Below are 27,983 nucleotides of genomic sequence, written 5' to 3'. Positions count from 1 at the left end.
GGAGAAGAGCCAGCAGCTTGCACGAAGGGCCTGGCCCTGCCACTTCCTTGAGCAGGCGTGTCCCAACAATAGACAGATGGGTGGGACTGACCTGACAGGTTCCCGGAGGCCAGGGGCAATGGGGAGGAGCATGGTTCAGACTTAGGGTGGCAACAGTTTGGGGGCCCTGCCGCACATGCTGGGCTGCCAAGCTGGAAGCAGTATCTTCTTCCTTATAGCAGCCAACCCAGGTGCAAGCCATGGAGCCTCGTGTGGGTTGGGCTCTCGGTGGATGCAGACATTTAGCCGAATAGTGCAAGCCGGGACCCAGGGCATGGCAGGACCCCTTCGGAGCCGGGTGGAGGAGCTGAAGCGGCCTTGGTGGAGGGAGAGCTCACCCCTGGTGCTCCAGCACAGTGAGGCTGCAAGACTGGCGGCAGACGCCCTCCTGGAACGGGGCGAGGCTGCCTACCTTCAGGTCATCTCTGAAGAGCGGGAGCTGCCCTTCCTGAGTGCCCTGGACGTGGACTACATGATCAGCCATGTGCGTGGGGTTCCCGAGCTCAGCGAGGCCCAGGGGTCAGAGACCTTAGGCCAAGACCGCCTCAGCATGCTCTCTGAAGTTACCTCAGGCACCTACTTCCCTATGGCTTCTGACTTAGATCCCCCAGACCTGGACCTGGGCTGGCCCGAAGTGCCACAGGCCACGGGTTTCAGTCCTACTCAGGCGGTGGTTCATTTTCAAAGGGACAAGGGCAAGAGCATCAAGGACCTGCTGCGATTCCTCTTCAGCCAGGCCCACACGGTAAGAGCCCTGGCTCTTCATTCATTTCATAGATGTGGACACAGATGTGGGCTCTCGGGGGCGGGGCGGCGGCGGCCGGGGCGGGGTGGGGGGCGCTTTGAGCCACACAGAAACGTAATCAGAGAACTGGAAAGAGAGTCTCTGCCCTCTGTTAGATCCCCAGCGGGCAGAGGATGGGCAGGTGCTTTGTTTTCCTTGGTACCCTTTGGCATTCATGAACATTAGCTTAGCAGAGAGCAGGGCAAAGGGCTCAGGACCTTCACTCCGGAAGTGCATGTGGAGTTACTGGAAAGGATCCTTACTTTGGGAGAGAGTCTATTGCCTTTATTAGAGTATCAAAAAGTTTTTAAAGAATTATTTTTATTTTACGTTCATGACTGTTTTGCTACCTTACGCATATGTACACCATGCACATGCCGGGTGTCAGTGCCAGCCAGAGGAGAGCGTCTAATCCCCTGGAACTAGAATTACAGACTGTTATGAGCTGCCTTGAGGGCTGGGAATCGAACCTAGGTCCTCTGGAAGAGAAGCCAGTGCTGTTCTTAAGCACTGAACTATCTCTCTGGCCCTCAGAAAGCTTTATGACTCCTCCCTCCCCACCCCAGACTAAGAACTCAACACTGGTGAACATCTGAGCTACAACCTTGACTTACGAAGGAAGAAACTGAAGCCAGCGAGGGTCTAGAAGGAACTTGCCTAGAGAGGTTGTCTGGGTCTGGGAGGGAGAAAGGTCTCTGAGGGCTCTGACTGGGGCACAGCTCACCTTAGCCCCTGCTGCATATCATGTGCTGCATCAGCAACTACGTCTGAGGCAGGGCCATGGGCACTGGTACATGGGTTTGGCATGGACTGTGTTCTTATTTCCTCATGAAGGAGTGGATGCTGCAGGCTTTGGGGACATTAGGAAGGGAAGTCCCACCTGGGAAGCCTCCAGCCTCATAGCAGTACCATTTTTCTGGTGGAGCCCTGGCTCCTACCAGATGAGGGACTAGATATGGAAACTCTTGGCAGGATTTGAGATAGGAGCAGACTCCTGCCGCAGAGATGAAAAGCCAGGCTCCCATCAGCACCGCCAAGGCCTAGCAAGTTTGCCTGTGCCCTAGGCACAGCAGGACTGAGTTTGATTGGCATCGAGAGTGGGGTAATTAGCGAGTTTGTTGCTGTTGTCATCCTTGTCCCCCTTTGATCTTCCGGCTCCTCCCACACTGGCCAGACCTGTGCTGCACATTAGAGCATCCCCAGTGCCCTGCCTGCTCACCACCAATTAGACCTTTCTGCCCCTGGGCTAAGAGTCCGGCTCAGTGGAGCCAACACTCATCCCCAGAGTGACCTTGGAAGTGTTTGCTTCCCTATACCCAGGGTTCTCCATTTGCTAAGGAGGCAGCAGGAAAGGGGAAAGGCATGGTTAACTGAGCTTCTGATGTGTGTCCAGCAGTTTTACATTAATCCCTTGTAACTATGGGATGCAACCCACATAGCCGAGGCTCCCTAGCTGACCCCAAGACTCTGCTTCTAGGATTGTGTATTTGAACCCATTTCCTTTTGGCTCCAAGCTGCAGTGGTGTCCTGCCCCCACATTCCTTCATAGGACAGAACTCACAGTAGACACAATGGGAAGAAGGGACAGCGGGGGGAATGAGAAATACCCTATATATTGGAGGCAAAAGCCTCAGCCCTCAACTGAGTGGGAAGTTTGGCTCCACTCAGTGTAGACGAAAGGAGGCTGTTAAGATAAGCTGGCACACCAGACCTCTGCAGCTTCAAAAGCAAGGCTTGGCAAAAGACCTGGGAATCCCTGGGACTGGATCGCTGCTTTCTTCCTTGTATGAGAATCTCGGAGAGGCTCTCCTAGGCCAGAGTAAAGCTGGCGCCAATGAGGAGTATGGGGAACCAGCCTGGAAACTGGGGGTCTGCTTCTGACCCCTGCCTTCTCCGATTCTCCAAAGAGCAGAGCTTTAGCTCACATAGTTGATCTACAGGCGTCTTTGAGAATCTGTTGCCAGGCACTGTCCATAGGCATCCCTCAAGGGCTGGGGAGATGGCACTGTCTGCTCTTCCAGAGGTCCTGGGTTCAAATCCCAGCAACCACAGGGTGGCTCATAACCATCTGTAATGAGATCTGGTGCCCTCTTCTGGCCTGCAGACATACATTCAGGCAGAACGCTGTAGACTTAATAAATAAACCTTTAGAGAGAGAGAGAGAGAGAGAGAGAGAGAGAGAGAGAGGAGAAAAATCCCTCAAAGCATTCAAACAACCAGGTCAATTCTTCCTGTGGCCACACTAAGAATGCACGATGGCACATGCCTGAAATCCCAATAGTCGTGGGGGCTGAGACAGGAGTGAGCTCAGGGAAGGCCAGCTTGGATTGCTGGTTACAGAATGAGACTATAGATATAGACATAGATATATCAGAATCTGATTCTAGTCTTGCATTGGATCGTGGCTTTCAGCCCCACACTTTTCCTAGAGTTGAATTTCCTCTTCCTCTCTCAGGTGGTGGCTGTCGTGATGGATGTTTTCACTGACATGGAGCTCCTGTGTGACCTTATGGAGGCTTCCAGCCGCCGTGGAGTCCCTGTCTACCTCCTTCTGGCTCAGGAACACCTGAAGTACTTTCTGGAGATGTGTTATAAGATGGACCTCAATGGGGGCCACCTGGTGGTCAGTATGGGCGGAGAGCTACAAACATGGAAAGACAGGGGTTTGGGAGGGCAAGAGGGCCAGTTGGCGGCCAGTGAGCATTAGGGACAATTGGTTCTTTTAGCTGTGTGGGACTGGACACGCTTTGGGTTTCAGACATAGCCTGACTGCCATTTCTTCTTCTTCTTCTTCTTCTCCTTCTTCTTCTTCTTCTTCTTCTTCTTCTTCTTCTTCTTCTTCTTCTTCTTCTTCTTCTTCTTCTCCTTCTCCTTCTCCTTCTCCTTCTCCTTCTCCTTCTCCTCCTCCTCCTCCTCCTCCTCCTTCTCCTTCTCCTTCTTCTTCTATCAATTTATTTTTACTATCTTGAATATGGGTACGTGTATGTGGTGTTCACAAAGGCCAGAGGTGTCATAAGACCCTGGTGTTATAGGGAATTATGAGCTGCCTCACAGAAAGAGTCAGGACTAGAACTCAAGTCCTCTGAAAGAGTGCGCTTAACTACTGAGCCAATCTCTCTAGCCCTGAGCTCCAGTTTCCTAAGGCCACCCTCCCACCAAACTCCCTCTACTCTTGGCCCAGAATATGCGTGTGCGGAGCACCTGTGGAGACACGTACTGCAGCAAGGCAGGTCGCCGATTCACCGGCCAGGCCCTGGAGAAGTTTGTCATCATTGACTGTGAGCAGGTGGTGGCAGGCAGTTACAGGTGAGAAGGTCGTAGGGAGAGGGGCCTGGGGGCTGGGCCATGACCGAGTTAGGAAGGGCATCTGGGATCTTAAGACTTTGCATCTCTTCTATCGATCCCTTCAAACGAAGCACCTACTGTGTGCTAGGCACCATGCTGGGCAAAGAGATAGGTAGGAGCCCACTTACTTGCTGCCTGGGCATAGAAAGTAACTACTGCACCCAGGAAATAGAAGGGCTTTAGAGAGAGACCCTCATCCTTGACCCGACTCTAGCTATGACTCCGGTGAGCCTTGGACTCCATGCTATGACTCTTTCCTAACTTTGACCCACTGTCCCCTCCCCTCCTCAACCCCCCAGCTTCACTTGGCTTTGCAGCCAGGCCCACACCAGCATGGTGCTGCAACTGAGGGGCCACATTGTGGAAGACTTTGATCGGGAGTTCCGATGTCTGTATGCGGAGTCACAGCCTGTGGAGGGCTTCTGTGGCAATGAGGATCCACTGATTTCCCAGGTACCTTGTCCTCCCCCTGTGACTTTGGCTTTTGGACCTGGAATTCCAAGCCCTACCGGCTCCTCGCCCTCCAGTAACAGCCTCAGCAGCATCAAGCACTCACCTCTTCTGGCCCGTTCTTCCTATCTTGCTCTACCTGGAGGTGGTGGCTGCAGTGACATGGGTATGGGGTCCTCATCCCCAGGGCCTGCCCACCATGAAGCTGGTGCCCAGCCATCCCTGTACCGTCAACTTTCAGATCCGAACCATATCTCTACTCCTGGACCCTATAGGGCCAACCTCAGCAAACTGGGATCCTCCCCATGGTCCCAGTCCTCGCCTGCCCTCAACCACAGCAGTACCAGTCCCTTGACCCTGGGAGTGGGGTCACCTCTGCTTCCAAGTTCCCGCCCTCTCCTTCACTTTACCAGGGGGGTCCCAGCACTGTCCCGGCTTCCAGAGAATGGGCTCCCAGCAAGTCAAGACCCTTGCCTTCCACGAGGCCGTTGGGTACCTGGCACAGCTCTAGAGACAGTGGATGAGAAGAAAGTATCCCTGAGTCAAAGCCATGACCACCTGGATCGTCTCATCCCTTTCCCTAAAGCAGGAGAAGCAGGAGTTCCCAGCTCTAGAGTTAGCCCCAATTCGAGTTCCCTTCAGCATGGTGAGCAGGTTCTAGATGATAGGAGATTGTCCCTGAGTCACAGCTATAGCCAGCTAGATCTCCTGTCCCAGGGTCAGGGTTCTCCTGAGTCAGGTTCCCTCAGACCTGGTGAGCTGAGTCCAGAGGACAGGAAGCTGTCCCTAAACCATAGCCATGGCCCATTGGACCTCCTGCCACAGAACCCCAAGCCCCAGGCCTCTAAAATACCCCCTGATGCCCATTCTTCAGCCAGGCCTGGCAAGCCGAGTGTAGATGACCGACGGCAGACGCTAGGCCACAGTCAACTGGACCTCATTACCAAGTTTGGCCCATTCAGGAGTGAGGGACCTGGACCCAGTTGTCCCCCAGAAGCAAGCCCAGTTCGCATGGCTGGAGTAGGCTCTGCAGATGAGAAGCGACTGACCCTGGGCCACAGCAAACTGGACCTTATCACCAAGTATCATCAACTGCAGGGTGCTAGGCAGAAACCTGAGTCGGGCACCCCAGGAGCTCCCATAAGTGGCCAACAAAATGGTAGTGGCAATGACCTGTTTGCACCTGAGAAACGGCTGACCTTGGGCCACAGCAAACTGGACCTCATCACTAAATACAACAAGTCCAAATTCAAGCAGCTCAGAAGTCGCTTTGAGTCCTAGCTCTGTTCCTCGAAGGGACAGATCCTCCCTCCGTCCAGAGTTGACAGGAAGCTGGAGTGCTGCATAAAGAAAGGAGGCATCTAACAGTCCAGGCCATATACTCCCTGGTCTCAAGACTCTTACACAGCACACACACACACACACACACACACACACACACACACCACACATACCACACCATACCTACACACACCACCCACACCACACACACAACACACACATGCACACACACTGCCCACACCACGCATACATATACCACACACATACATCATAGATGCAAACACATCACACATAAACCTCACACATACATACACACACATACACCACACACGCACATGCACACACAACCACACACAAGCACACGCACACACACCACACCACACGCACACACACCACACACACACAGACATGCATACACACCACATACACACATACACACACCCCCACACCACACCACTCACATACAGCAGAGTTACTAAATGTTTTCTGTCCTTCACTGGGGTTGGACACTTCACACAGTTATTGCTATCCTCCATCTTCTCTAGATAGACTGCTTGTTGGCCTATAGATATATTGAGTATTATTCTTCCCATTTTTCAAAAGCTTTTGAAACCAGAACATTTCTTTTATGACTGATAGAAAATCCTCCAGGTGAACGTCTTCCTCGGTGACGCTCCATCACGGAATCCGAGTCTGAATCTGCGACAGACAAATTTAGGTTCCTCACCGCCAGTCCCAGTAGTGTTTTCGTCTCTTAGCCTTGGCGCTCCAGCTAGACTTTGTTATACTTGGTAGGGCAGTCACATTCGCCACAGGCTGACTTCTGAAGGTGGTGGCCTTAGGTGCAGAGGCAGCACCAAGGTGTGTGCCTCATTGTGACGCCTTCCAAAGGATGAAGCTCATTTTGTCATCTTGCTTCCGCCACAGAGGCCAAAGAGAACAGAAGATACTCTTACCATTTTATTAGAATGGGAGCTGGAGTCCAGAGCTTGGATGGTTAATTTGGAGGAAGAGCCAACTAAATGACAGGGTAGGGGACTCTGCCAGTCTATTGTCCCCTGGCTTTAAATCTGTATTTTGTTTGCACAGACACAACACATAGTATCTGCAGTTTCTGTGTTTCATAAAATAAGTGGTGTGCATGAAATATAGACACTACAAGGGTGTTCCAGATGCCCATGAAGCACACACAGAACAGTGACTAGGTACACCCATACATGCATAGAGCGAGTACACAGAGCTCTCTGTGGTTAACTCAAATAGAACTTCTATTGCAGGTACAGAATCTCGTCTGCCTAAATGAATGGCCACAGAAAACTCAAGCATCCAGTACATACTGCACAGCCCCTTTGAGATTCAGAAACTATAAATACACATAGGACTCTCATCCTAAACTCTCCTTGCACTAAGCTGGCCATATGAGCAAAAAGGTTACTTAGATGTGGATTCTGAGACCTGCGGCTTAAATGAGTAAACCACAGAGAACAAGGCAGAGCTGTATCAATAGGAAAGTGTACTAGGGACAGAAGGTCATGAAGATGGTGGAGAGATGAGGAAAGTTTATCAGAGAGAGGGTGACTTTGAGTCTGGTCCTGAAGGATTGGGAACAGCCAGGGGGAGGAGAATTAAGAGTTCTTGATATAGAGTAAGCCAGAGAGGGGGGCGGGAGGAGGGGCTCAGTGAGTGGAGCTGGGGTGAACTGGGGAAGATAAGCAGAGCATGTAGTTGAACACTTAGACTCAAACACACAGGCCACCTTGCTGAATCAGGGACCTTTCTCCTGAACTTGGAACCTGCTGGAGACTGTGCATGGTCCAAATGAATAAAAGCGGTTGTGGTTAGACCCCATAGCAATCTCATGTGTTCTAAGTTATGGGGCTGCATGATGGGGCTGGGGAAAGGTCACTATTCAGGCCCCTTTCAGCTTACTAGGGGTCCCTGGAGAAGAAAAAATGGCATAAAGAGGGTCTGTGGGAAGTGAGTCTCCTTCCGGGACTTTTGTATATTCTACATTAAGTGAGCCAAAGTTTATTCTGTCTATGAAAACGGGCCACACCACTATCTCCAGGGTAGATGGTGGCTGCTGAGGGGGTGATGAACTACGTGAGAACACATCAAGGAAGCGACGTATTCTCCATAACGCCCAGCTTTATACATTTCCCCGTCTCCATTATCTTCTTCAATCTGTTTTCTTATGGTTCTCGGCATGCCTCCTCCAACCACTTTATCCTGGACTCGTTTTCCACTATAGGACACTCTCTTGGGTGATCTCTACCCCAAATTTCAATCCTCAGCCCTTGACTCTCTGCTCCAGATTCACATTTCTGTCCGCGTGGCCGGGCCCGGATCAACCCCTTTCTCAAACCTTACCTTTTCCGCCCTTACTCGGTAAATAAATCCCTCATCAACACATCTTAAAGCCAGACAACACCGGTTTTCGTTTTCTCAACCTTCTCATTTGCCCAGCCTCAGGTTTGATTGATTGATTGCCAGACAACCTTAAACGTGCAGGAGGCGGGGTTGGGCGGAGCCAAACCAAACCTGAAGTAACCTAGTAACCATCGAGTCCGCCCAAAGGGTGAGGCTAGAGTAGCCACCAGCTCCGCTTGGCTCCCGTGCGCTCCCGGAAGCGGGCCTGGGAGGAGGCGGAAACGGAAAGCTAGTTACGGGAGAAGTTGTTGCAGCGTGTAGAGATTGGAGTCGTTTGGTGAGCTGGTGGGGCTCTGGGAGGCAAAGGTCAGTTCCGGGCCGTAGGGCGGGAGGCTTTGGGGCAAGAGAGTCAGGAAGGATCCCGCGGACGAGACCCGGGATCTGAGGGGTTTGAGAGGGCGGGCCTTGAGGAAGCGAAGCTGGTTGACCCGGCTCCTGAGTGGATCTGTCGGCCCAGAACCCGCAGTCGTGCAGCCCCCAGGTTTCTTTCATGGCGGTCAGAGCGTCGTTCGAGAACAACTGTGAGGTCGGTTGTTTTGCCAAACTCACTAACACCTACTGCCTGGTGGCCATCGGAGGGTCAGAGAACTTCTACAGGTGAGACGAGAGCTTCCGGCCCTGTGGCGGCGGGAAGGGAAGGGAGGCCGAGAGTGAGAGGTCTGGAAGAGTGAACAACTCTGGTAACCAGTGAATCCGTGTTTGTACAGTGTGTTCGAGGGCGAGCTCTCCGATACCATTCCTGTAGTGCACGCATCCATCGCCGGCTGCCGAATCATCGGGCGCATGTGTGTGGGTAAGGCGGGTGGAAGACGCCGAGGGACAAATCGAAGCGCTATGAGTCATTAATTCCTGGAGTTTACCCCCAGTGATCGGGGGATTCCCTAGCTTTCGAACTCTGGAATTTGTCAGGGGTGGGTGGGACTCTTAACTGCAGATCAAGAACATTGTCTAGCAAATACTTGAGAATGGTAGCAAAATAGCATTAACTGCTATCATTCTTGATCTCATTTTTCCTTCACAGTGTTGCTGAAAAGTAGGGACTGTCGCTCAGAACTATGTGACTCACTAAGCCCCACACCAAAGGGCGGAGGAGGCTTTGAATCTCTCTCCTGCCTCTGAATATGGACAAGTTGCTTCTTGTCCATCCGTTCGAGCATCAATTTCTCCCTCGGGAAATAACTAAGGTCCCAGGTCATCCTGTTCAGCTACATTTAACCCTTTCAGTCTCTAAGTACAACTCTTGAGTGATGTCCTTAACAGTTTGACCTCAGAGCCCTGTTGAGTGGCCTCCAACTTTTCCTTTTATCCCCCTACGCTGGCCTTACCCACACTGTCCCTGTAGCTAAGAAGGGCCTAGAACTCCTCATCCGCCTTCATCCACCTCCCAGATGGGGAGTGTGGGTTAATAGGTGTGTGCCATCACGACTAATCAGTCCTTCCTTTAACCTGGCACTGTGGCCCATTGCTACACTTCTTTGTTTCTTGGTTCAGGCTTTTATGTATTTACCTAAAAACATTTTTTTTTAAAGCATTAAGCATGACTCTACATAGTCTCTTATTGACATTAATCCTGACAATAAAACATCCTGGTCTTTTGACTGTGTCCCTAGGGCATGAAACAAATTCTGACACGACACAGGCAATTTTAGCCTGGTCTTTGTTCTGTTTTAGGGAAAGTAACTTAAGGTTCAGAAATTGAGAACTGTGGCTCCTAAGGCTGGGCAGAAGTTTACCTGTAGTTGTCATAATGTAATGTAGTTTGTTCCTTCATGTTGAATGCTTTGTATCAAAATACCATTCTTAGGATAATGCGTATTTAGACAATTTATAGTCTGGTGTCTTAAGAGTAGTACTACTGTTTAAATATGAACATGTACATGTTACTATTAGGTATATAATACCTATGAGTGGAGTGGAAGAGTCACAGGATATGTGACCAGTTGTGTAGTCGATGCCACCAGTAATATCCTAAGTGGATGCCATTGTATCCTCCAGTCAGAGCATAGAGTTTTAGCTGTTCTACGAACTATTGCTAACACTTGACATTGAAGGTCTTTGAAAATTTTTAGCTATTCAGATAGGTGTGTAGCATTAGTAAAATGTAGTACTAATGCCAAGAACCTTCCCACTAAGTCCTGAGCTCCCCCTATCCCTAGTTGGTAATAATGAGATGGGTGGCATTTGTTAGGATAGATTTCTGGCCATCTGAGAGGGCAACCCACGGTTCATATATGGGTCTGTGGATGAAGAGCTGGGGTGTTAGCTCTAAGCTCCCTTAGGGAGGCTAATTGGGCTGGCATGGGAGGTATTCTAGAAAGTCCGATACTCATGGCTCATTTTTTTCCCACTGTGCAATTTTGTTCTCTTCAGGGAACAGGCATGGGCTGCTGGTACCCAACAACACCACCGACCAGGAGCTGCAGCATATCCGCAACAGCCTTCCGGATTCAGTGCAGATACGGCGGGTAGAGGAGCGGCTCTCAGCCCTTGGCAATGTCACCACCTGCAATGACTATGTGGCCTTGGTCCACCCAGACTTGGATAGGGTGAGTGGCAGCTTGCTCTGGACGTTACAAGACTAGCCTAGCCAGTGGTTGGCCATTATTCCCCAAGGCAGGAATTAGGGGATTCACTTGTGTTTTTCCTTGGGCACTCCAGGCGTTTACTTTCATAGGAACAGTAAAGCCTTTGTCAGTATCAAGCTGGGAAAGGCATTACTCCTTCAGATTTGGAGAGATTGGCCACTCAGTCCTGGGCCATGGTGGTTGACAGTTGTCCTAGGGTGCGTCTTAGTGAAAAGGGTGACATGAAGCCAAGACTCAAGTTTTTCAGGGCTTGCCTAGGTTTTAGGGACTCCGGGCTGGGCTCTTTTCCATACCCGTGCCTTGGCTCGGTGAGGCATCTACATGAAGGTTTGTGGTTAAAAGGGACTCAAGGAGCCAAGTCTGGGTGGTTGATGCTTAGAGACACCTGATATTGGGCCTACATGTTCTGGATCCTGGGCACAGTTCCTTTCCCCATCAGGAGACAGAAGAAATCCTGGCTGATGTGCTCAAGGTGGAAGTCTTCAGGCAGACGGTTGCTGACCAGGTGTTAGTTGGAAGCTACTGTGTCTTCAGTAATCAAGGAGGTCTGGTGCACCCTAAAACTTCGATCGAGGATCAGGATGAGCTGTCCTCCCTTCTTCAGGTTCCCCTTGTGGTAAGCATCCCTGCCATCTGAACCCTGTCTATAGAGTTGGTCCCTTTTGTCACCCTTTGGGAATCTAGGTCATTATCTTCCTTAGTTTGGGACTGGGGCCTTGAGACATGGAACAGACTCTGGGAAAGAGTCGTCACTTGGGGTAAGAGAACTTGCTTTTGGTCCCATGACACTTCTCTTCAGGCAGGCACTGTGAACCGAGGGAGCGAGGTGATTGCTGCCGGGATGGTAGTGAATGATTGGTGTGCTTTCTGTGGCCTGGACACGACCAGCACAGAGCTGTCAGTGGTGGAGAGTGTCTTCAAGCTGAATGAAGCCAAACCTAGCACCATTGCCACCAGCATGCGGGACTCCCTCATTGACAGGTAACTCTGCCCTTTCTTCTTATTTTCTGAGACAGGGTTTCTGTGTAGCCCTGGCTGTCTTGCAACTTGCTCTGTAGACCAGGCTGTCCTCTGCCTCCTGAGTGTTAGGATAAAGGGCGTGCACCGCAATGCCTGACTCACTTTTGCTCTCCAGGGGAGTGAAGATGATGGATCTTTGAACGGGAGTCAGTTTGTCTTTGTACTGGGAGGTTTAGAGACTCTGCATACTGACTTAGAGCCACGGACATTGACATCTCTCATACTCAGCCTTCCTCAGAAACCGAGATCTCTGGGCAGATCTTCCCTGTGATCCTTCTTATTGATCACTGACCGTGTTTTACAGTTTGTAATTGCCTATGTGTCCACTGTCTCCAGCTAGTGGCCTAAGACCCGAGCCAGAAAAGAGCTGTTGGCTAGGGAAGTGGTCTCCCTGAGGAGACCCCAGAGTGCTGTGGTGCTCTTGAACAAGTTGTAGGTGAGTTTCGTATTGAAATCATGGTCTGGACCTGCACTTCTCAACCTGGGGTCTGAACAGCCCTTTCACGGGGTTGCATATCAGATATTTACATTATAAGTCATAATAGGAGCAAAATTATAATTATGAAGTGGAGACAAAAATAATTTTATGCCTGGGGATCACCACAACATAAGGAACTATATTAAGGGTCACAGCATTAAGAAGGTCGAGAACCAGTGATCTAGACTTTTGTGGATTAAACCAGCCAAGCTGGGGGTCATGGTTGCTCACTCTCATCCCTTGGGAGGTTGGACCAAGGCTTTTTATTCTCAACGGGAAGAGCAGCAGGAGGTGACACTGAGTAGTTTGGCCTTCTTTCCCTCAGCCTGCCAGGGACCTTTGTTAAAGCATGCGTGTCCAACTAACCAGATAGCTCTGTGAGGCTAGAAACTCAGAATAGAGAGGTGCCCAGTAATGTGCTCTGCTTACCATGGAACACTGCCCCTCTTCCTAGTGCACCTGCTTGCACTGACGCCATGGATACGCCAGCAAGCATGGGGATAGTCAGCTGTGGAGTTATAGCCTGCCTCTGAGGGTTCACGGTGGGCACGGAGAGACTACATATGCCTTTTAGCTGTTAAAGGAGAAACAAACAGTTCCTTACTTAATTGTCCCCATACGGGCAGCTTGTGAAGCTGGTGAGAAATTTTCTGGGATTATAGAAATTTCTTGGGTGACATTTAGTCTGTTTCAGGGGATGCTCAAAAGTGGGAAGAACCTAGACAGACATGGAAATACTGAGCATGTGAACCCACAGTGCGGAGGACTTCAAATCCCCATCAGGAAGTCTGGGCTGTCAGCCTGAGATTTTGATCTTCAGTGGATGTTGAGTTGCTAGAGTATTAGACTCTTAGTGTAGTCAGAGGTTTGACTGTAGGTGGAAGTAATAATCTAACTCTGGTTCTTTAAAGGATAGTAGTGTCATGTGACCCAGCCTGGCTCTGTGTTGAAGCTAGAGGTGTGTGCCACCACACTTGCTGTGTGCATGTGTTTTAAGTAAGCTACTTGTTTTGATGAGGACATTTTGGTACTTACCCTGACTAACTTTGCTGTCAAAGCTGGTGAACAATTGAGAGTTTATGCACTGTAGGCAAATGCTGTCCTGCAGGGCTACACCCCAGCCTGAGAAGTCGTTCGACAGCATTTTATGTGCCAGACAGTATTAACGTGATGATGAGAACATTCCCTGTCCTTTTAGATCTCGGGGTTTTGTAAGGAGACTGTGTACCTAACAATTGATACCTCTCGACTATAGCACAGTATTGTTGATTTCAGAAACTATTAAAGTTAGGCAGAGCTGCGAGTCGCTGATCAGTGAGTTCCTGGTAGGCCTTGCTTGTGCTGTTAGACACTGGAAAGAAAATGGTATTGGACAAGAAGGGAAGACTTTCCTTTAGGGTTTGGGTATGTAGACTTTATGGTGAAGATAGCAGATTGATATGGAGGTGGTCGAGAGGGTAAGACGCTTGCTGTACGAGCACTGAGGACCTGACTCGGTTCAGATTGCCACACCACATAAAGCTGAGCGTGGCGGCACATGTCTGTGACTCCAGTGTCAGGGGCTCACTGGCTGTCAGTCCAGCAGAGATGGTGAGCTCTAGGTTCAGTGAGAAACCCTGTCTCAAGCAGCTGACGTCAGCCTCTGCACATACCACACACACATGAGCACGTCAGTTTGATTGTCCGGCAGTAATAACCTCCACCAACATGGGTGATTCATTTAATCCTTACAGGGCACATCTGTTTTCAGCCTAGTATTTGTGACTTTTTTTAATCAGCAGTAATGGAGAGTTATGGAAAAGGAGGCCAAAGTTTTGGCCTCAGCCTGGCCTCTGAGAGGCATGGTCTGGCCACTCCCTGTTCTCACTATTGCTCCTATCTCTTATGTTCTGAGGCTGGAGCTTATGACCAGGAACTGAACGGATGGGAGAAAGGTGGCCGACGTGAAAGAGGAGAGAATTGATTAACTTCTCAAACATGAGGAGTTGTAGGCTCTATCTTATACAGGATAGAGTCAGTCTGGAACCTTGGGGACAGGTGGGGTTCCAAGTGTGGCTTTTCAAGGACTGAACTAGAACAGATCTAGGGTGGGGCCACATGTACCTTGTAAAACAGCTACTGATAATATACATTTCTCTCTGCAGCCTCACATGAGTCACCTTCCGTGCTGTCGTGTGGGCTCCTGCCTCTGGACTTTGGCTCGTTTTCCACGCCTGAGTTAGTCTGTACCAGATGCTGTCAGTGGGGCGTGGCAGAGCTCACCAGAGCTGAATTGTTTGCCCAACCCTTCACCTGTGCCATCTCAACTATTGTTACCGAAAAGCCTGCCGCGTCACGCTGGCTTCAGTTCCTGTGGCTCTTGGATGGAAGTTCTGCTATCTTGTGCCCCACCCCATTAAAGGACTGCCTCCCACCATCCTCTGTGTGCTCTTTGTGGGCTGCCTCAGTTTGCAACACCTCCCTGTACAGCTTTTCCTGGGTTGTGGGGAAGTTGGGTGGGATTGACATCCAGTGTTTCCTTCAACAAGATGGGAGCCCTGCAGGGTGTGGTGGAACACACCTGAGGTCCCAGAGGCAGAGTGGATCTCTAATTCAGTCAGCCGGCTACATACCGAGTTCTAGGTCAGCTAGGGATACATAATGAGATTCCCCCTCAAAAAGGAAAAGAGATGAACAAGAGAAAGTAGTACTGGCCTCTGGGGTTCCATTTCAACCCAGCTCCTGCCTCTCCCCTTCCCTGGCCTTAGAATGAGAAACCCGGCTCTGCTCCCTGCCCGGGCCTTTGTGAGGCCACAGGCACTCAACTGAAGTGCATTCTGGTCCTGCCTGATCTTGAGGAAGGTGGTGCAGCTTCCTTAGGAGGCCAAGCTGGCTCCTGTGGCTCTAGCAGGGCCTTGTTGTAAGGGGTAACCTTGGGCCTGGGCGTGGCTGGTCCGTGGTCCAATCCCCACCGTGCTCACTGGGCCCGCCCCTGAGGTGGGAAGGCCTTCCTCGGTCTTGTCTGCGTCATAACTGCTCCTCCCTGGCCAGCCCGCTTCTGCTGCGGATCTGCTTTCGCTTTACTTCCTGAGGTGAGGGCGGGGGTAGAGGGTGGTGGTGGTGGTGGGTGGGAGGTCACCTACTCTGACCTGGTACCAAATGGGCTTCTATTACAGACTATGGGGGCTCTCCTGAGTGGTGGCCAGGATGGACCGGAGCCCGTGCAACCCCAGCCTCCAGCACCTCAGGGTCCGCAGCAGCCTCAGCCAGAACCTGGCCCGTGGGGGCCACTGGACGATGTGCGCTTTCTAATCGCCTGCACGTCCTGGTACTGACCCGGCTACCCCTGGCCTTCGTGCCCTCCTGGGCCTGACCTAGCTTTTATCTCCTTACCCTGTGATTTCCTGTCTCACTCCCTCTGGGCAGAGAGAGATTCAAGATAGATCATGGAGACTAAAAGGCCCACAGGGCCACTTCGGAGGATTGCACCACAACTTCAGACTTGTTCCCTTCCTCGACATCCCCCAACAAGCTCATCCCCAAGTCCCCTTTAGCTCTCTGTCCTTGGGCAGCCTTTCCTGAAGCAGAAGAGCCAGGACCAGATGAGGCCTTCTCGAAGGATCATGACGCTGTTGAATTCTGGTTTCTCCCTCACTAGAACTGAGCTGCTGCAGGTGTCCCAGGCCATGGCCGCATGTGCGGGTCTCCAGAGAACCTTGCCTTGCCACAGTGACCCTCCCACACCCCTGAGGTTCCTGGGGGGGGGGGCATTGACTACTGGTTAGAAGATGCATGAGGCAACCGCAGAACCACACTCCCAAGCCACCCTTTTCTCCTGAAGCTTCTTTAGGGCACACATATGCCCTGGTCTTTGTTCCTACACCCCAGGGAAAAGACACTGTATTTCTGTTTTATTTAGAAATGATTTAAAAAACATTGTACAAAGGCTGATCAGTTTAAAATGTGACCGACACTGAAATGCTGTGATGTCACCCAGGCTGAGGGGAAGCTGAGCTCTGGGGGGGCTCCAGTACTTTGCCCCTCTGACTGCTCTGACCTGGGCTGATGGACAGACAATGACCACAGGCAGAAGAATCCAAGATTGGAAGCCTCTAGGCTGAGCCCTCTCTGGGCCCGGCCCTGCACCCCTCACATCTGCAGCCTGGGCTGCCTGCTTCCACCTCCTGCTCTTTCTCAGCTGGCCTTGGAATGCCAGGAGTCAACAGGGAGCCTGCGGGGCCTAGAGCTTTCAAGAAGTGAGAGCACCAAGCTGAGGAGAGGGACCAGGAAACTAGGGGAGGGAGGCCCAGAAGAGAGGACTAGAAGAGACATTGATCTCAGGCCCTGGAAGGACCCACAGATGGGGACACAGACCCAGCCAGGGTCACTGGATGGCAGGGGCAGATAAGACCTCCTTGTGCTTCATCTGAGGGTAAGAGGAGAATTACCCTCAGCCTCTCAGAGCCTACAGGAGTTCCGTGTGAGTGGACAGGTGTGAGCTAATAAAGTGCTTTGCAAAGTATAAAACACTACAAACCTATGAATCACGAAATCTCTGCAGTTGTTCCCCGCCTGCCCTGGGGAGCCTGCCCTTGGCCAAAATGAGAAAGAACACGATGGTGAGATGGGACACGATGGACCCACATAGGTGCTTCTGGGACAAGAGATTTCACTTAGCTCCCAACCCAGCGAGAGTCCCTATCTGCTACAGGACGAGCTGACCCAAATCCCAGAGACCACAGGGCAGGGGCAAAGCCCATGCAGGCTCAGAGGTCAGAGTTGGTATCTGTGACCCACTAGCACCCTGATGGCCGCCTCCTACCACTGTTGGGCTTAGCAGAGAGCCAGCGAACAACACTGCACCCAGTGGTTTTGGAGCAAGTCAAGCCAAGGCTTAGGGATTCTGTCAGATGTGAAGGGCCTCAGGTTAAAACAAAAGAAAGGTAGGTTGGGGTAGGGAGCGAGGGGAAGTCCCAAAGCCTGGGGCTGCTACCGGCTGTGAGTACCCTTTTCGTAAGAGCAGTGCAGGAAGATGGGCCCAGTGAGCTGGGCTTCCAGGGTCAAGATTGGAGCACAAACATGCCTCCAGTCTGAAACTGAGTTGCCTCAGGGCAGATGGGGATGTGGATGGAGTACTTTAAAGATTGCCCTGGTCCTTATGACAATGGTGGCTCTAGAATCATCTCTGCTTTACCTATAGTCAGACTGAGCCCCCAGGCCACAGAGGACAGGCTGGAGCAAGGCAGGGGACAACATTAAGGAAGGGGAGTAGAGAATAGTCACAAACTTGGATCCGCCCCCAGAACCAGGGTCAGCTCCTGCCCTGGCTGTTGAGTCTCCTGAACAGGATGCCCGAGTGGCCCTTGCAGCACCATAGTCCTTAGTGCCTGGGGAAGGGCCACCACTCTGGCCTCATCACCAAGACAGTCACCTCTAGCTGACCTAAAGCCTCAAGTAGCCTTTGCAAAATGGGACTTTAAACAGTAGTGACAGGACATTTAAATATTCACGACATGACAGCTGGGTCCTTGTGAGATCCAGCGGGCCACAGCCTTGCCTGCAGCATGTGACCCTAAATTCTGAGTCTCAGAGGAGACCTGACAGGTGGAGCAGGTTTCCTGAGGAATCTGCTGTTAGCTAGCAGGGGAAACCCAGGCCTTTGCCCACTGTGTTGGCATCAGGGGCACTGCAGCCTTGGAGGATAGTAGGGTAGGGGTGAGGGGACATCTGACCAGCAGGTGTTGGCAGAGGGGACTGGGATTGGTGGCATCTTGGGGTGGGGGTGAGAGCTAGTGCTGGCTTGCCTCAGAGGGCTGGGTCCCAGCCGGGACTGGAACTGCGGCATCTTGCAGACACCACAGGATGCAGAGACCTCAGGGGCACCTCCTGGCATGATCCTTGCCTCCTGACAGGGCCTGGCCTATTCCCTTGAGTAGAGAGAGGTCTACCCAGGACAGAAGGCTGGCAGCTGGGTACCAGCTACCCAACCTGGGGCATAGCCACCATCACTCCCTGCCCCACACTCAGCCTAGACCAATGTACCCACCACTTCAGCTACACACGAACCTGGCCTAGGGCCCTGCTGGCCCCAGTGGGCAGTGGCTAGAGCTGCCCCTCAGACCCTGGTGAGGAAGGGCCTGGCTGGCCAGACTGGGTAGACAGAGAGGGCTCTGGGCTGCTCATACCCACTCCTGGACTGGCCGCTTATAGTAGGTGACGGGTTGGGGACCCGTCTTGTTCTTGAACTGGAAGATAGTGTAAAGCAGCACCAGGAGGCACAGGGACAGTGTGCAGGGGACGACCACAGCCACAGCATTCACAGAGCCTGGCACGTCATCGATGGTCACCATGATGTCCACATCATCCTGGGGCAACCTGCGCTCCTTCCGCCGCTCTACCTCCTTCTGCTTGCAGCCCATCCAGTCACGCAGGATGTTGCGTGGGTAGCCTGGCTCCACACTCAGTTTCTGGTTGTCAAACTTCCAGTAGTCCCGACCTTTGTAGAAGTAGGTGTAATCTGTGGGAACGGGAAGGACTCAGTCAGCACCCCACTCCAACACACCCCCAGCACTTGCTCTGGACTAATCTGGACCTGGGGTCCTGCAGCACTGTGCAAGAGAGGAGCTCCAAGCGGCATGGTAGGTGGAGGGGAGGGGTCTGTTGGAACCGAGGTGACAGAGAGGTGACACTGCTTGCTCCACTGATGGTATAGTAATCAATACAGCAAAGAGGGACTCCCAGCATGTGGACAGTCCCGCTTCTTAGTTCAAGTGCTGGGAAACCACTAAGGGACTTTGAGTAGAACGGGCAAATGCTTTAATGTATACTGCCCAGGCTGGATCTGCCTTAGTAAGCTCTGTCACACTGCGTCCCAGGCTTCCTATAAGGGTCAGCACTTGTACAATGCAGTCTCCATAGCTCTAGGACCTTGGTCTACCTCTTGTCCCAAGCCAATGGAGTTGAGGAGCAAGATTTCATTTGTTAGCGGCAGACGCCACGGCTCCACAATTACAGATTTTGGGGGACAGCTTGGGCTTGGCATATATCACTCTGCAACACAGATACAAGTTCTTTAGGACCCTTCCAGTGTCTCTGATGGCTGGAAGGAGAGGAGGCAGACGGCAGGCCAGGCCAGGCAGCTCTGTCAATCACTCCCTGGGCAGCTTCCTTAAGACTCCCAGCAACAGCCTTAGCAACCCAGCCAGTCGACAGACAGCATAGCAGCACACTTAGACTCTCCTCATTGGCTGGCTCCACAGGACTTTCATTGGTCAAGGTCTTTGATGTCACCTGTCTCTGAGGCTCCCCGAAGAGGAAGACCACGTGTGTAAAGTATCACATTTTAAAAGCCACTAAACAATGGTGTCTGCCTTGCTTGTTTCTTTAGCTTTTTTGTTATTTTCTGTCACTGGTCTGAGAACTACCCAAGTCTTATTTATGGCTTCCGTCCGGAGCCCCTCCCACAAGCCGGTGCTCAGTTAACACCATGCAGCAAATGACTGAATCCTGCCATTTTACACCAACTGAAATGCTAATAAGAGGGTGAGGGAGGCTAAAGCTCTGAACTGGCACAGCCCATGTGGTGGGCATTATGCTAAGAGCGCTCTATCGTACCTCATGAATCTTTTACCACCCAGCCCAAAGGTGAGTGCCATGATCGTTCCCGTTTCATGGGCAGTAGAATGAGAGAGGCTCAATGACTTTCGCACTACTGTACAGAGTAGTGTGAACCCAGCCAGCTCTGTGTGACCAAGTGTCAGTGCTTGTATCCAGGTCGGTCAGTAGACAAACATGGATGCTTAACTTGCTCTGTGCCTGGTATAGCCTGAGCCCCCTTTGAGAAGCTTCTAATCTGGTAGGAGTTCTGATGGCAGATGGTGATTTGCCAGGATAGCCTTCAAACCTCCGGAAGCCTTTGAACCACCGCTATCCATCACTGCAAGTTAATTTACTATGCAAACACGGTCCATTTGGGGGCTGCTGTCTGTTACCAAATTACATTACTCAGATCTGGATACTCAAGAGAAGATGCCTGGGCCTTGAGAACCACATAAAATTAACTCCCCATCCCCACCTCAGCTTGGCCCTTACATACATCCTTCCTTGCTGATGAAGGCCCCTTGTGGAGCCTGCGGGATGCCCTTCCACACGGTGATGGGCTTGGGGTAGCCAGGGTCTGTGGCTCGCCGCTCCTCGCTGTAACGCCAGTACCGTTCGCCTTTGAAAAAGTAGGTTTTGCCCACAGGTTCCCAGCGCAGAGCTGTGTCAATTCCTTCACGGGGCAGGCAGCTTCCCAGCTCCCCCAAGCTGTGGGGGTACCCAGGCTCCACCGTCACTTCTTTGAATACCCAGTACTTGTCACCTTCAGGGAAGGAAGTACAGAATCAGACTCTGGGAGCCGCTCAGGGCTGGCACAGTGGTCCCACTTGTCTATTTTAGCTCCTGACCCCAGCAGATCTGGGGAGTAAAAGCTCTTGGGCAGTGTGCACCATGCTTCATAGGTTCTCTGTCCCACCAGCTTGGTTTTGATGTACCTTTTGAGACAAAGTCCTTTTTAAAATCCATGGCTAGCTTGGAATTCATTACGGAGAGCAGACTTGTCTCAGACTCTCAGTGATCCTCCTGCCTCTGCCTTTCAAGGTCCGGGACTACAGACCGTAGCTACCGCATGTGGCTACCACACGCTTGTCTCGGCCCTCTTTCATTTTTGGTGATCTTAGCCACTCCTGTGATATCACACACAGCAGCTGGGGTCAGCTGGGGTGTGTGTGCAGCAACCTGGGACCCTAGCGGTTTATTGTATTCAGAACAGGGAACGAGTTTGTCTTGGTGGAAGCCCCTGAAGGCGAGCAGTCTCAGATGAGCCACCGTGTGGTTGCTGGGAATTGAACTCAGGACCTCTGGAAGAGCAGCCAGTGCTCTTAACCACTGAGCCATCTCTCTAGCCCATGGCGAGCAGTCTCAGGATGGAGGATGCTGCAGTTACTTAGTTTTTCGCACCCACTGGTCAACTGTTCATAAACATTTACACAAGGCTTTGCCAATTCTAAGCCTGACCCATATGCAGAAAGCTGGCAATTTCCCATGGGTCCTTGATGTGGCTGGCTCATGTCAGACAATGCACACCATTCAGGACCTCACACACGGACTCAGGGCTGTCTCAGATCCTCATACTCCATCTGCTATACCCTCGCCTAACACTGATGATCTAGCCCCACCCCCTTATATCCGGTGCCTTCCCATGATCCCTGGCTGCTCAAACTTGGGTCGAGTCAAGGTTACCAGTGTGAAAGGACTCAGAACAGAGCCAGCTCAGGCTGGACACACTAGCGTGCTTTCCCCTTACCCCTATCCTGTTGGCCTGCTTGGGCTCTTACAGACCTGAGAGAATAACCTTCTGGTGGAGTGTGGGTGGCCTTCCTTGTCTTGCCCTGGACTTTGTCTGGATGGAATTCTTCACCCCAACAGCTTTGGTGCTCGACTTGTGTTTCCCTGATGATATACTTCCTTTCTGCGGACATGCGACCCTTCAGAAGTCAGTGTCAGCCCACGGAAGGCATCGTTTCCCATTCCACCTCTTCCGCTTTAGACAGGAAAAGGAGGCCTCAAAAGGGCCATGTTACCTTTGAAGAAGACGAATCTTCCGTCCGCTCTTTCATAGGCTGCGTCTATGCGGGCGGGCAGGCCCTTCCAGAATTGTTCAATCTGCATGGGGTAGCCCTCCTGTACCCGATTATTGCGCAGACGCCAGAACCAGCGATCCTGGGTGGAAGGGGTGGGGAGTAGAGAGGAGAAAGGCAGGTGGCAGGTTTTACCTCTGAATTCAGTGATCTCAGCCCCAGGGCTCAGGCCCAGCAAACCCAACCCCAACCCTGGGGCTGGGCCTCACAACCCCCATAGAGTCTGTCCATCTGTTGCTTCCAGCTCTTAAAGGAAGACAGGATGTAACTAACTCTTCATTGAGGCCTCCTGCTGTCCAAGACTATGAGACACACAGCAGATGGGTGTGGGAGAGGTGTGGAAAGGCTAGAAAGGAGGCTGCCATGGCCAGGAGTGGCCACAGGAGGGCAGCAGAGGGTTACTGATATCAGTTGGGCTGTGCCCCGGTCTGGTGGGAATCTTGGCCTGGTAAAGAAGATGATAAAGCCCACATATGCCTCTGAACATTTTATTGGGAGGATCAAAGAAATACGAGAGCTGCCGTAGGAACATGACTCAGAAGATAGTACAAACCCAGAATTTAAAGAAAAACAAAACTCATTTATGCATATGGGTGTGTGTCTGAGTATATGACTATATATCATGTATGTGCATGAGACTGCAGACATCAGAAGAGGACACTGGATTCGCTGGAACTGGTTAGAGGCACTTGTGAGCCCCGATGTGTGTACTGGGAACTGAACCCAGGTCCTCTGCAAGAGCAGTAAGAGCTCCTAACCACTTGGGGGGCATTTTTAAAGTGTTTTACAAAGCAATTGCAGGTCTACTTTTTAAAATGCTTTATTCTGACTTGCACAATTCTGTCAAGTCAGCCTGACACATACAGAGTCTTAAGGAAGGCCAAGGGACATGCCTAGAGCCAGTCGATTACTGAGAGGCAGAACTCGGCTAGCCTACACGGCCTGATTCTGACTTAGTGATTGAAGCCTTCTGGGGAGACCTTACGAAGGAAATGGGTGGCCACCCAGTCTCATGGAGACCTGTTTTCCAGCTCCCGTTTGATGAAGGGTGCTTCCTACAGACTGGGGCGTACCAGCCAGCAGTGTTCAGCGTCCAGCTCTTTTGGGATAGCTTGGTTTCATTTTGCACCACTCGATGGGCCATTCTAACTCCATCGCTTCCCTTAAGGGGCTGAGTTAGGGCCAGGTCTGTGTCTCCTCTGCTTCTCCCTTGTCTTGACTGACTCCTCGATCCTTCTACCAGCCCTTGGAGCACACCACAAGCTCAAGGCAGGGAGTATGACATGGCCTGGCCAGTACCTGTCACTCCTGCCCTGGCAGGAGCTGTAGACCCTGTCCACCCCAGCAGCCCGTACTTTGCATCTTCATAGCCTCTGATCTTCACACATCCTGTGCCAGAAGAACGACTCCCCAGGTGAACAGCTGAGGTCTGAAGAAGGGGCTGACTTGTCACAGACCCTACCTATCTCCAGCATTTCCCTGAGCATTGGCTCCTCGGAAGCTGTCAGTTTACCAGTCTCTCCTTGTTACCTTGTAGAACCAAGTTGATTAACCTATCAGGCACCAGAAAGAGACACAGTCCTGACCACTAGCCCAGTTCCTACCCAGGCCTCACAGTAGCCTAATTACATAGAGCTGGAGCCTGCCCAGCTCCATGGCTGGTGTGGGGGTGGGGCACTCCGGGTAGTCCTGATCCACTATCCGTACCTTAAACACAAACATCTCCCCTCGGAAGAGGGCCACTGTGTTGAAGTTGCCATCGCAGATGTTGGGCTTGGCACCTGGAGTGGATGGCCGGTCCCCCAGAGGTGGCCGAGGAGGCCTGGGCTGCCGCTCATGTTTTCTCTCAGACGGTGAATGGATCCTGCGGACCGGGAGTGTAGGAAGGGGTCTTGTGGGCTCCAGAGGCTCAGCTGGGGGTCCTGGAGAGAGGGGCTGGATCTTAGGGAGGGCCCAGCTTTTCCCTTCTGTCATCTGCCATTGCCCCAACACTACATGGGCAGTTCCAGGTCAAGTCTGTCCCTCTGACTTCCTGTACCTTCTCCCTGACGTAATTAACGTCCCAGTCTCTAAGAACATAGACGGTAACAGCTACTGGATGGGGATCTTCACTCTCCACCCCCAAGTCTGGTATCTTTCCTTTTTAAGGAGAAATCTTCTGGCCAGTGTCCTGCCTTCAGGCCAGGGTCCCACACCCTCCTTTGATGCCCCCTTCCACACAAGCTAGACTCTAATTTCTAACCACCTCCACTCTTCAAAAGAGCTTCAGCTCCATTTTCAACCCAAACCACTTGCCAAGATCACCAATGACCTCTGTATTTCGGAATCCAATGGTTATCAACTCAAACTCTGTTGACGCAATGACTCATCTCAGAATTCTTGGTAATGGAGGCTGTGATTCAGAGGACTTGGGGTGGGGTCAGGCAGCAAATCTTCAAGGTCTCAGGTGAAGCCCATGTCACCGGACTGAGGCCCACACAGTGGCTTGTGAGATTCTGGAAACATCTACCCCGAACCCTGTTCCTCCTTTTCCACGGCCCCGCATTCTTGGATTGTCTGTCCTGGGGCTTCTCTACTAACCTCCATTGTTAGGGTATCCACCCTACTCCAAAGAATGGGTACACTTGGGGTCTCTTCCTCCTTCCCTCTGTAATGCCTCTCAACTTGGGCAGCTCCTGGGGATCACCTAGATACACCTCTAGATCTTCAGGAAGCTCCCGAGATGGAATAACTCAGATCTTTGGGGTGAGGGCGTGGTGTCGGTGTTTTTCTTATAAGACCCGTGAGCTGATTCATAAGGGCAACCCAGCTGAGAGTCACTGCTCAAAGGGGCTCATCTGGGTTCCTGGCTTTAGAGACCCTAAGAGCTGCCTCTGACATTCTGTGGTGATAGAAATGCTCTGTATCTGTACTGTCAATAAAGTTGCCTCTGGCCACACGCACAGTGTGGCTATTGAGTCCTCAAAGTGAGTGACTCAGTTCTTAGTGGCCAAGGAGCTGAAACTTCAGTGTGAATATTGTGAATTTAAATTTCCTTCCTTCCTTCCTTCTTTCTTATTCTTTCTCTCTTCCTTCCTTCCTTCCTTCCTTCCTTCCTTCCTTCCTTCCTTCCTCCCTCCCTTCCTTCCTTCCTTTCTTCTTTCTCTTCAAAACATATTTTCTCTGTGTAGTTCTGGCTATCCTGAAACTCACTCTGTAGACCAGGCTGGCCTCAAGCTCAGAGACTCTCCTGACTCTGCCTCCCAAATGCTGGGACTAAAGGCCTGCACTTCCACCACCACCACCTGGCTAACATTTAAATTTTAATAGTTACTTGTAACTAGTAACTATGTATTATACACTAAAGTCCCCAAGGGAATAGCCACTTGGTCTGTGGACTACAGACTGAGAAATCTTATTACCCTACAATTATGAAGACCAGAGGACTGGAGAGATGGCTCAGTGGTTAAGAGCACTGACTGCTCTTCCAGAGGCCCTGAGTTCAATTCCCAGCAACCACATGGTGGCTCACAACCATCTGTAATGCCCTCGTCTGATGTGTCTGAAGACAGTAGCTACAGTGTACTCCTATACATACAATAAATAAATCTTTAAAAGTAGTTGCCAATACTTAACAGATATAAAAGGTTTCATTAAAAAAAAGAAGACCAGAGTACCTCGACCCCCACTTCTTTTTTTTTTTTTTTCCCGGAGCTGGGGACTGAACCCAGGGCCTTACGCTTGCTAGGCAAGTGCTCTACCACTGAGCTAAATCCCCAAACCCCCCCCCCCCAACTTCTTTTTAAAGACAGGGTCTTGTGTCAGTGGCTGGCATTGTGTAGCACAGAGATGAATTTGAACTTCTGATTGTCTAGAAGGCTGGGATTACAGGCGTGTGCTACCACATCTGGTTCACGTGGTTCTGGGGGTCGATTGTAGGGCTTCATGTAGGCTAGGGGGGCACTTTACCAACTGAGCTACACCCATAGCAAACTCAGAACTCTCGGCTCTCTTGACCTGTTCCTTTTCCCCCTCGTTCCCTCATTGGATCTGTCATCAAATCCTGTCCATTCCGCCTTTGAAATAACTTCTAGTACTGACTGTCCACCCTGCCTCCTGCTGCTTCTCCTGCTGTGACGCTCTGGCTGCTGTGCCTCCTCCAGAGGGAGCCCCACTCCTCTGTTCATGCTCCCCAGCATTTGCTCAAATGAGCTGGTCTTCCCATTTCAACCAACCTGACTAGAACCTCCGTGCCAGCCGGACTGGTCCTTGGCAGTGTGGTAGGATTTTCAGATCTCATTAAGACAGCAAGCTAGCTTCTCATTTGCCCTAAGATCACAGATCTGGTTATGACACCATTACTGGGGCAGATGTGTGACTCTCCTAAGTTAGAGCATACCTGGTCCCCATCTGTTAGAGGGCAGCCATGGAGAACAGGAGGTGACAGGGTGATAGGTGGGCAAGAAGAGAAAAGAGGGAATGAGTGAGCCTTACCTCACTTTGCCCTTCCCAGTTACAGCCTTGTCCCCTAGGTTTCCCAGTATGCCAGGGGACCTCATAAAAGTCAGCACAGAGACACGGCAGCTAAGTAAGCTCCAACCTGCCTCAGTCCACTTTCACTATCGTGACCCCTCCCCTCCCCTACTACACACACCGTAAATCTTCTGGATGCCCTGGAGATCATCCTGGGGCAGCTTGAAGTTGTGCGTCTCCATGTATTGATAGAAGGGTGCCATGATAGCACTGGGGTCATTAGAGTGTTCCAGCCCCAGGGCATGGCCCAGTTCATGCACGGCCACCAGGAAGAGGTCATTGCCTGCAGAAAGGGACATAAGAGGTGCCCAGGGCACCCACTCCGTATCAGTCAGTCAGGCCATTACTTAGCATATCAAACACTTAGCACATCCCCTGCCCCTGCCCTTCAGCTGGACGTTGGGGATATAGAGAGATCAAACACAGCCTTTGCCTACATATACATACACGTGCGCGCGCGCGCGCGCACACACACACACACACACACACACACACACACCCCTCTTATACAGAGAGAGGGGTACATGCAGAATGACTATGTAGTATCAGGCACTTGGGTGCTTTAACAGATGTAGAGAGATTGAGAACTTATTTTAAGGTACTAAGGATAGAATCTTGGGGCCTTGCATTGAGCCATCTCCCCAGACCTCTTTAACTTTTTCTTTTGAGGCCTCTGGGATTACATGTCTGTACTACTAAGTCCGAATCGTATCAGAGGGAGATGCTCAGGAGAGACACATCAGGGTGAATCTTGAGTCTTGAACGGTAGCTAAGACATGAGTCTGAAGAACGGATTCAGGGTTAGGGAGGAAGAGGGTGGAGTGGCATTCCTGGCGAGGGACTGCTCTAACACAGGTCCGGGGATAAGCAGTTCATTCCATTTGGCTTGAGAACAAAGCGCTAGGGGAGGGCCAGGGAGAGATGAGGTCAGCCAGGCTGGCAAGCAGGGCTCTGTGATGCCCTACAAAGGCATTTGGATCCGTTTCCTGGCCGTGGGTGTGTGGGGGTCAGGGATATCAGGAAAGGAGGTGGGACACAATGAAGTCACCCTGTTTGCCATCGGAGAGGGGGTTAGAGGCAAAGGAGACTTGAGGCAGGTAGATCAGTAGGATCAGTTCAGGAGATGGGGTGCAGACGCTGGGGTGCTGGTAGGCAGACACAAGGAAACTATGGTAGGACGAGAAGAAAAAGTCCTTGGGGTGGCTGGTTAGTTGTCATCTGCAGGAGGCCTGATATAAATAGGGGTGGCTGGGCGGGTAGCGGGACCCTAGTCCTGGGACTACTGGCCAAAATGGAGGTGAGGAGTCACAAATAGGTGGGAATGCAATCCTGGTACTGAAATCTGTCACAGGATGCTGGAAAAGAAACCGAGGGGCAGCGCTCTGTCCCAGTGAGCAGGA

The 27,983-nt window shown here is 51.5% G+C and overlaps 4 protein-coding genes across 8 annotated transcripts in view; 3 read left to right on the top strand and 1 right to left on the bottom strand.

Annotated features, from left to right (window-relative positions):
* The first annotated feature begins 53 nt into the window (after window positions 1-53).
* Window positions 54-7,747, top strand: Sack1c (scaffolding CK1 anchoring protein C). 3 transcript variants are annotated; one of them, XM_087654432.1, is made up of 5 exons: window positions 54-784; window positions 3,279-3,446; window positions 4,005-4,129; window positions 4,468-4,621; window positions 5,493-7,747. In XM_087654432.1, the coding sequence occupies exons 1-5, from the start codon at window positions 176-178 to the stop codon at window positions 5,514-5,516; spliced, it is 1,080 nt and encodes a 359-aa protein (XP_087510558.1). In that variant the 5' UTR covers window positions 54-175; the 3' UTR covers window positions 5,517-7,747.
* A 799-nt stretch (window positions 7,748-8,546) lies between these two features.
* Eif6 (eukaryotic translation initiation factor 6) lies at window positions 8,547-14,828 on the top strand. Of its 3 annotated transcripts, none has more exons than XM_087651526.1 (7): window positions 8,547-8,606; window positions 8,787-8,926; window positions 9,037-9,122; window positions 10,700-10,875; window positions 11,354-11,530; window positions 11,714-11,895; window positions 14,557-14,828. In XM_087651526.1, exons 2-7 carry the CDS (start codon window positions 8,820-8,822, stop codon window positions 14,564-14,566), a joined length of 738 nt encoding a protein of 245 aa, XP_087507652.1. In that variant the 5' UTR covers window positions 8,547-8,606; window positions 8,787-8,819; the 3' UTR covers window positions 14,567-14,828.
* Window positions 14,829-15,415: 587 nt separating this feature from the next.
* On the top strand, window positions 15,416-16,923 carry Mmp24os (MMP24 opposite strand). Its single transcript, NM_001384170.1, is given in 2 exon segments — window positions 15,416-15,483; window positions 15,568-16,923. A coding segment is annotated over 1 exon segment (156 nt). The 5' UTR covers window positions 15,416-15,483; window positions 15,568-15,570; the 3' UTR covers window positions 15,727-16,923.
* The window catches only part of Mmp24 (matrix metallopeptidase 24), a 43,767-nt gene continuing 32,071 nt past the window's right edge, over window positions 16,288-27,983 (bottom strand). The window contains 5 exon segments of the mRNA NM_031757.1: window positions 16,288-18,908; window positions 20,487-20,753; window positions 22,015-22,153; window positions 23,779-23,993; window positions 26,705-26,866. Coding sequence (NP_113945.1) covers window positions 18,571-18,908; window positions 20,487-20,753; window positions 22,015-22,153; window positions 23,779-23,993; window positions 26,705-26,866 — 1,121 coding nt within the window. The 3' untranslated portion in view covers window positions 16,288-18,570.

This window comes from Rattus norvegicus, chromosome 3 (genome assembly GCF_021556685.1).
Source record: "Rattus norvegicus strain SHRSP/BbbUtx chromosome 3, alternate assembly SHRSP_T2T, whole genome shotgun sequence".
NCBI classification, from domain to species: Eukaryota; Metazoa; Chordata; class Mammalia; order Rodentia; family Muridae; genus Rattus; species Rattus norvegicus.
Note: the sequence above shows the minus strand (reverse complement) of the source record. Positions and strands in the feature narration are given on the sequence as shown.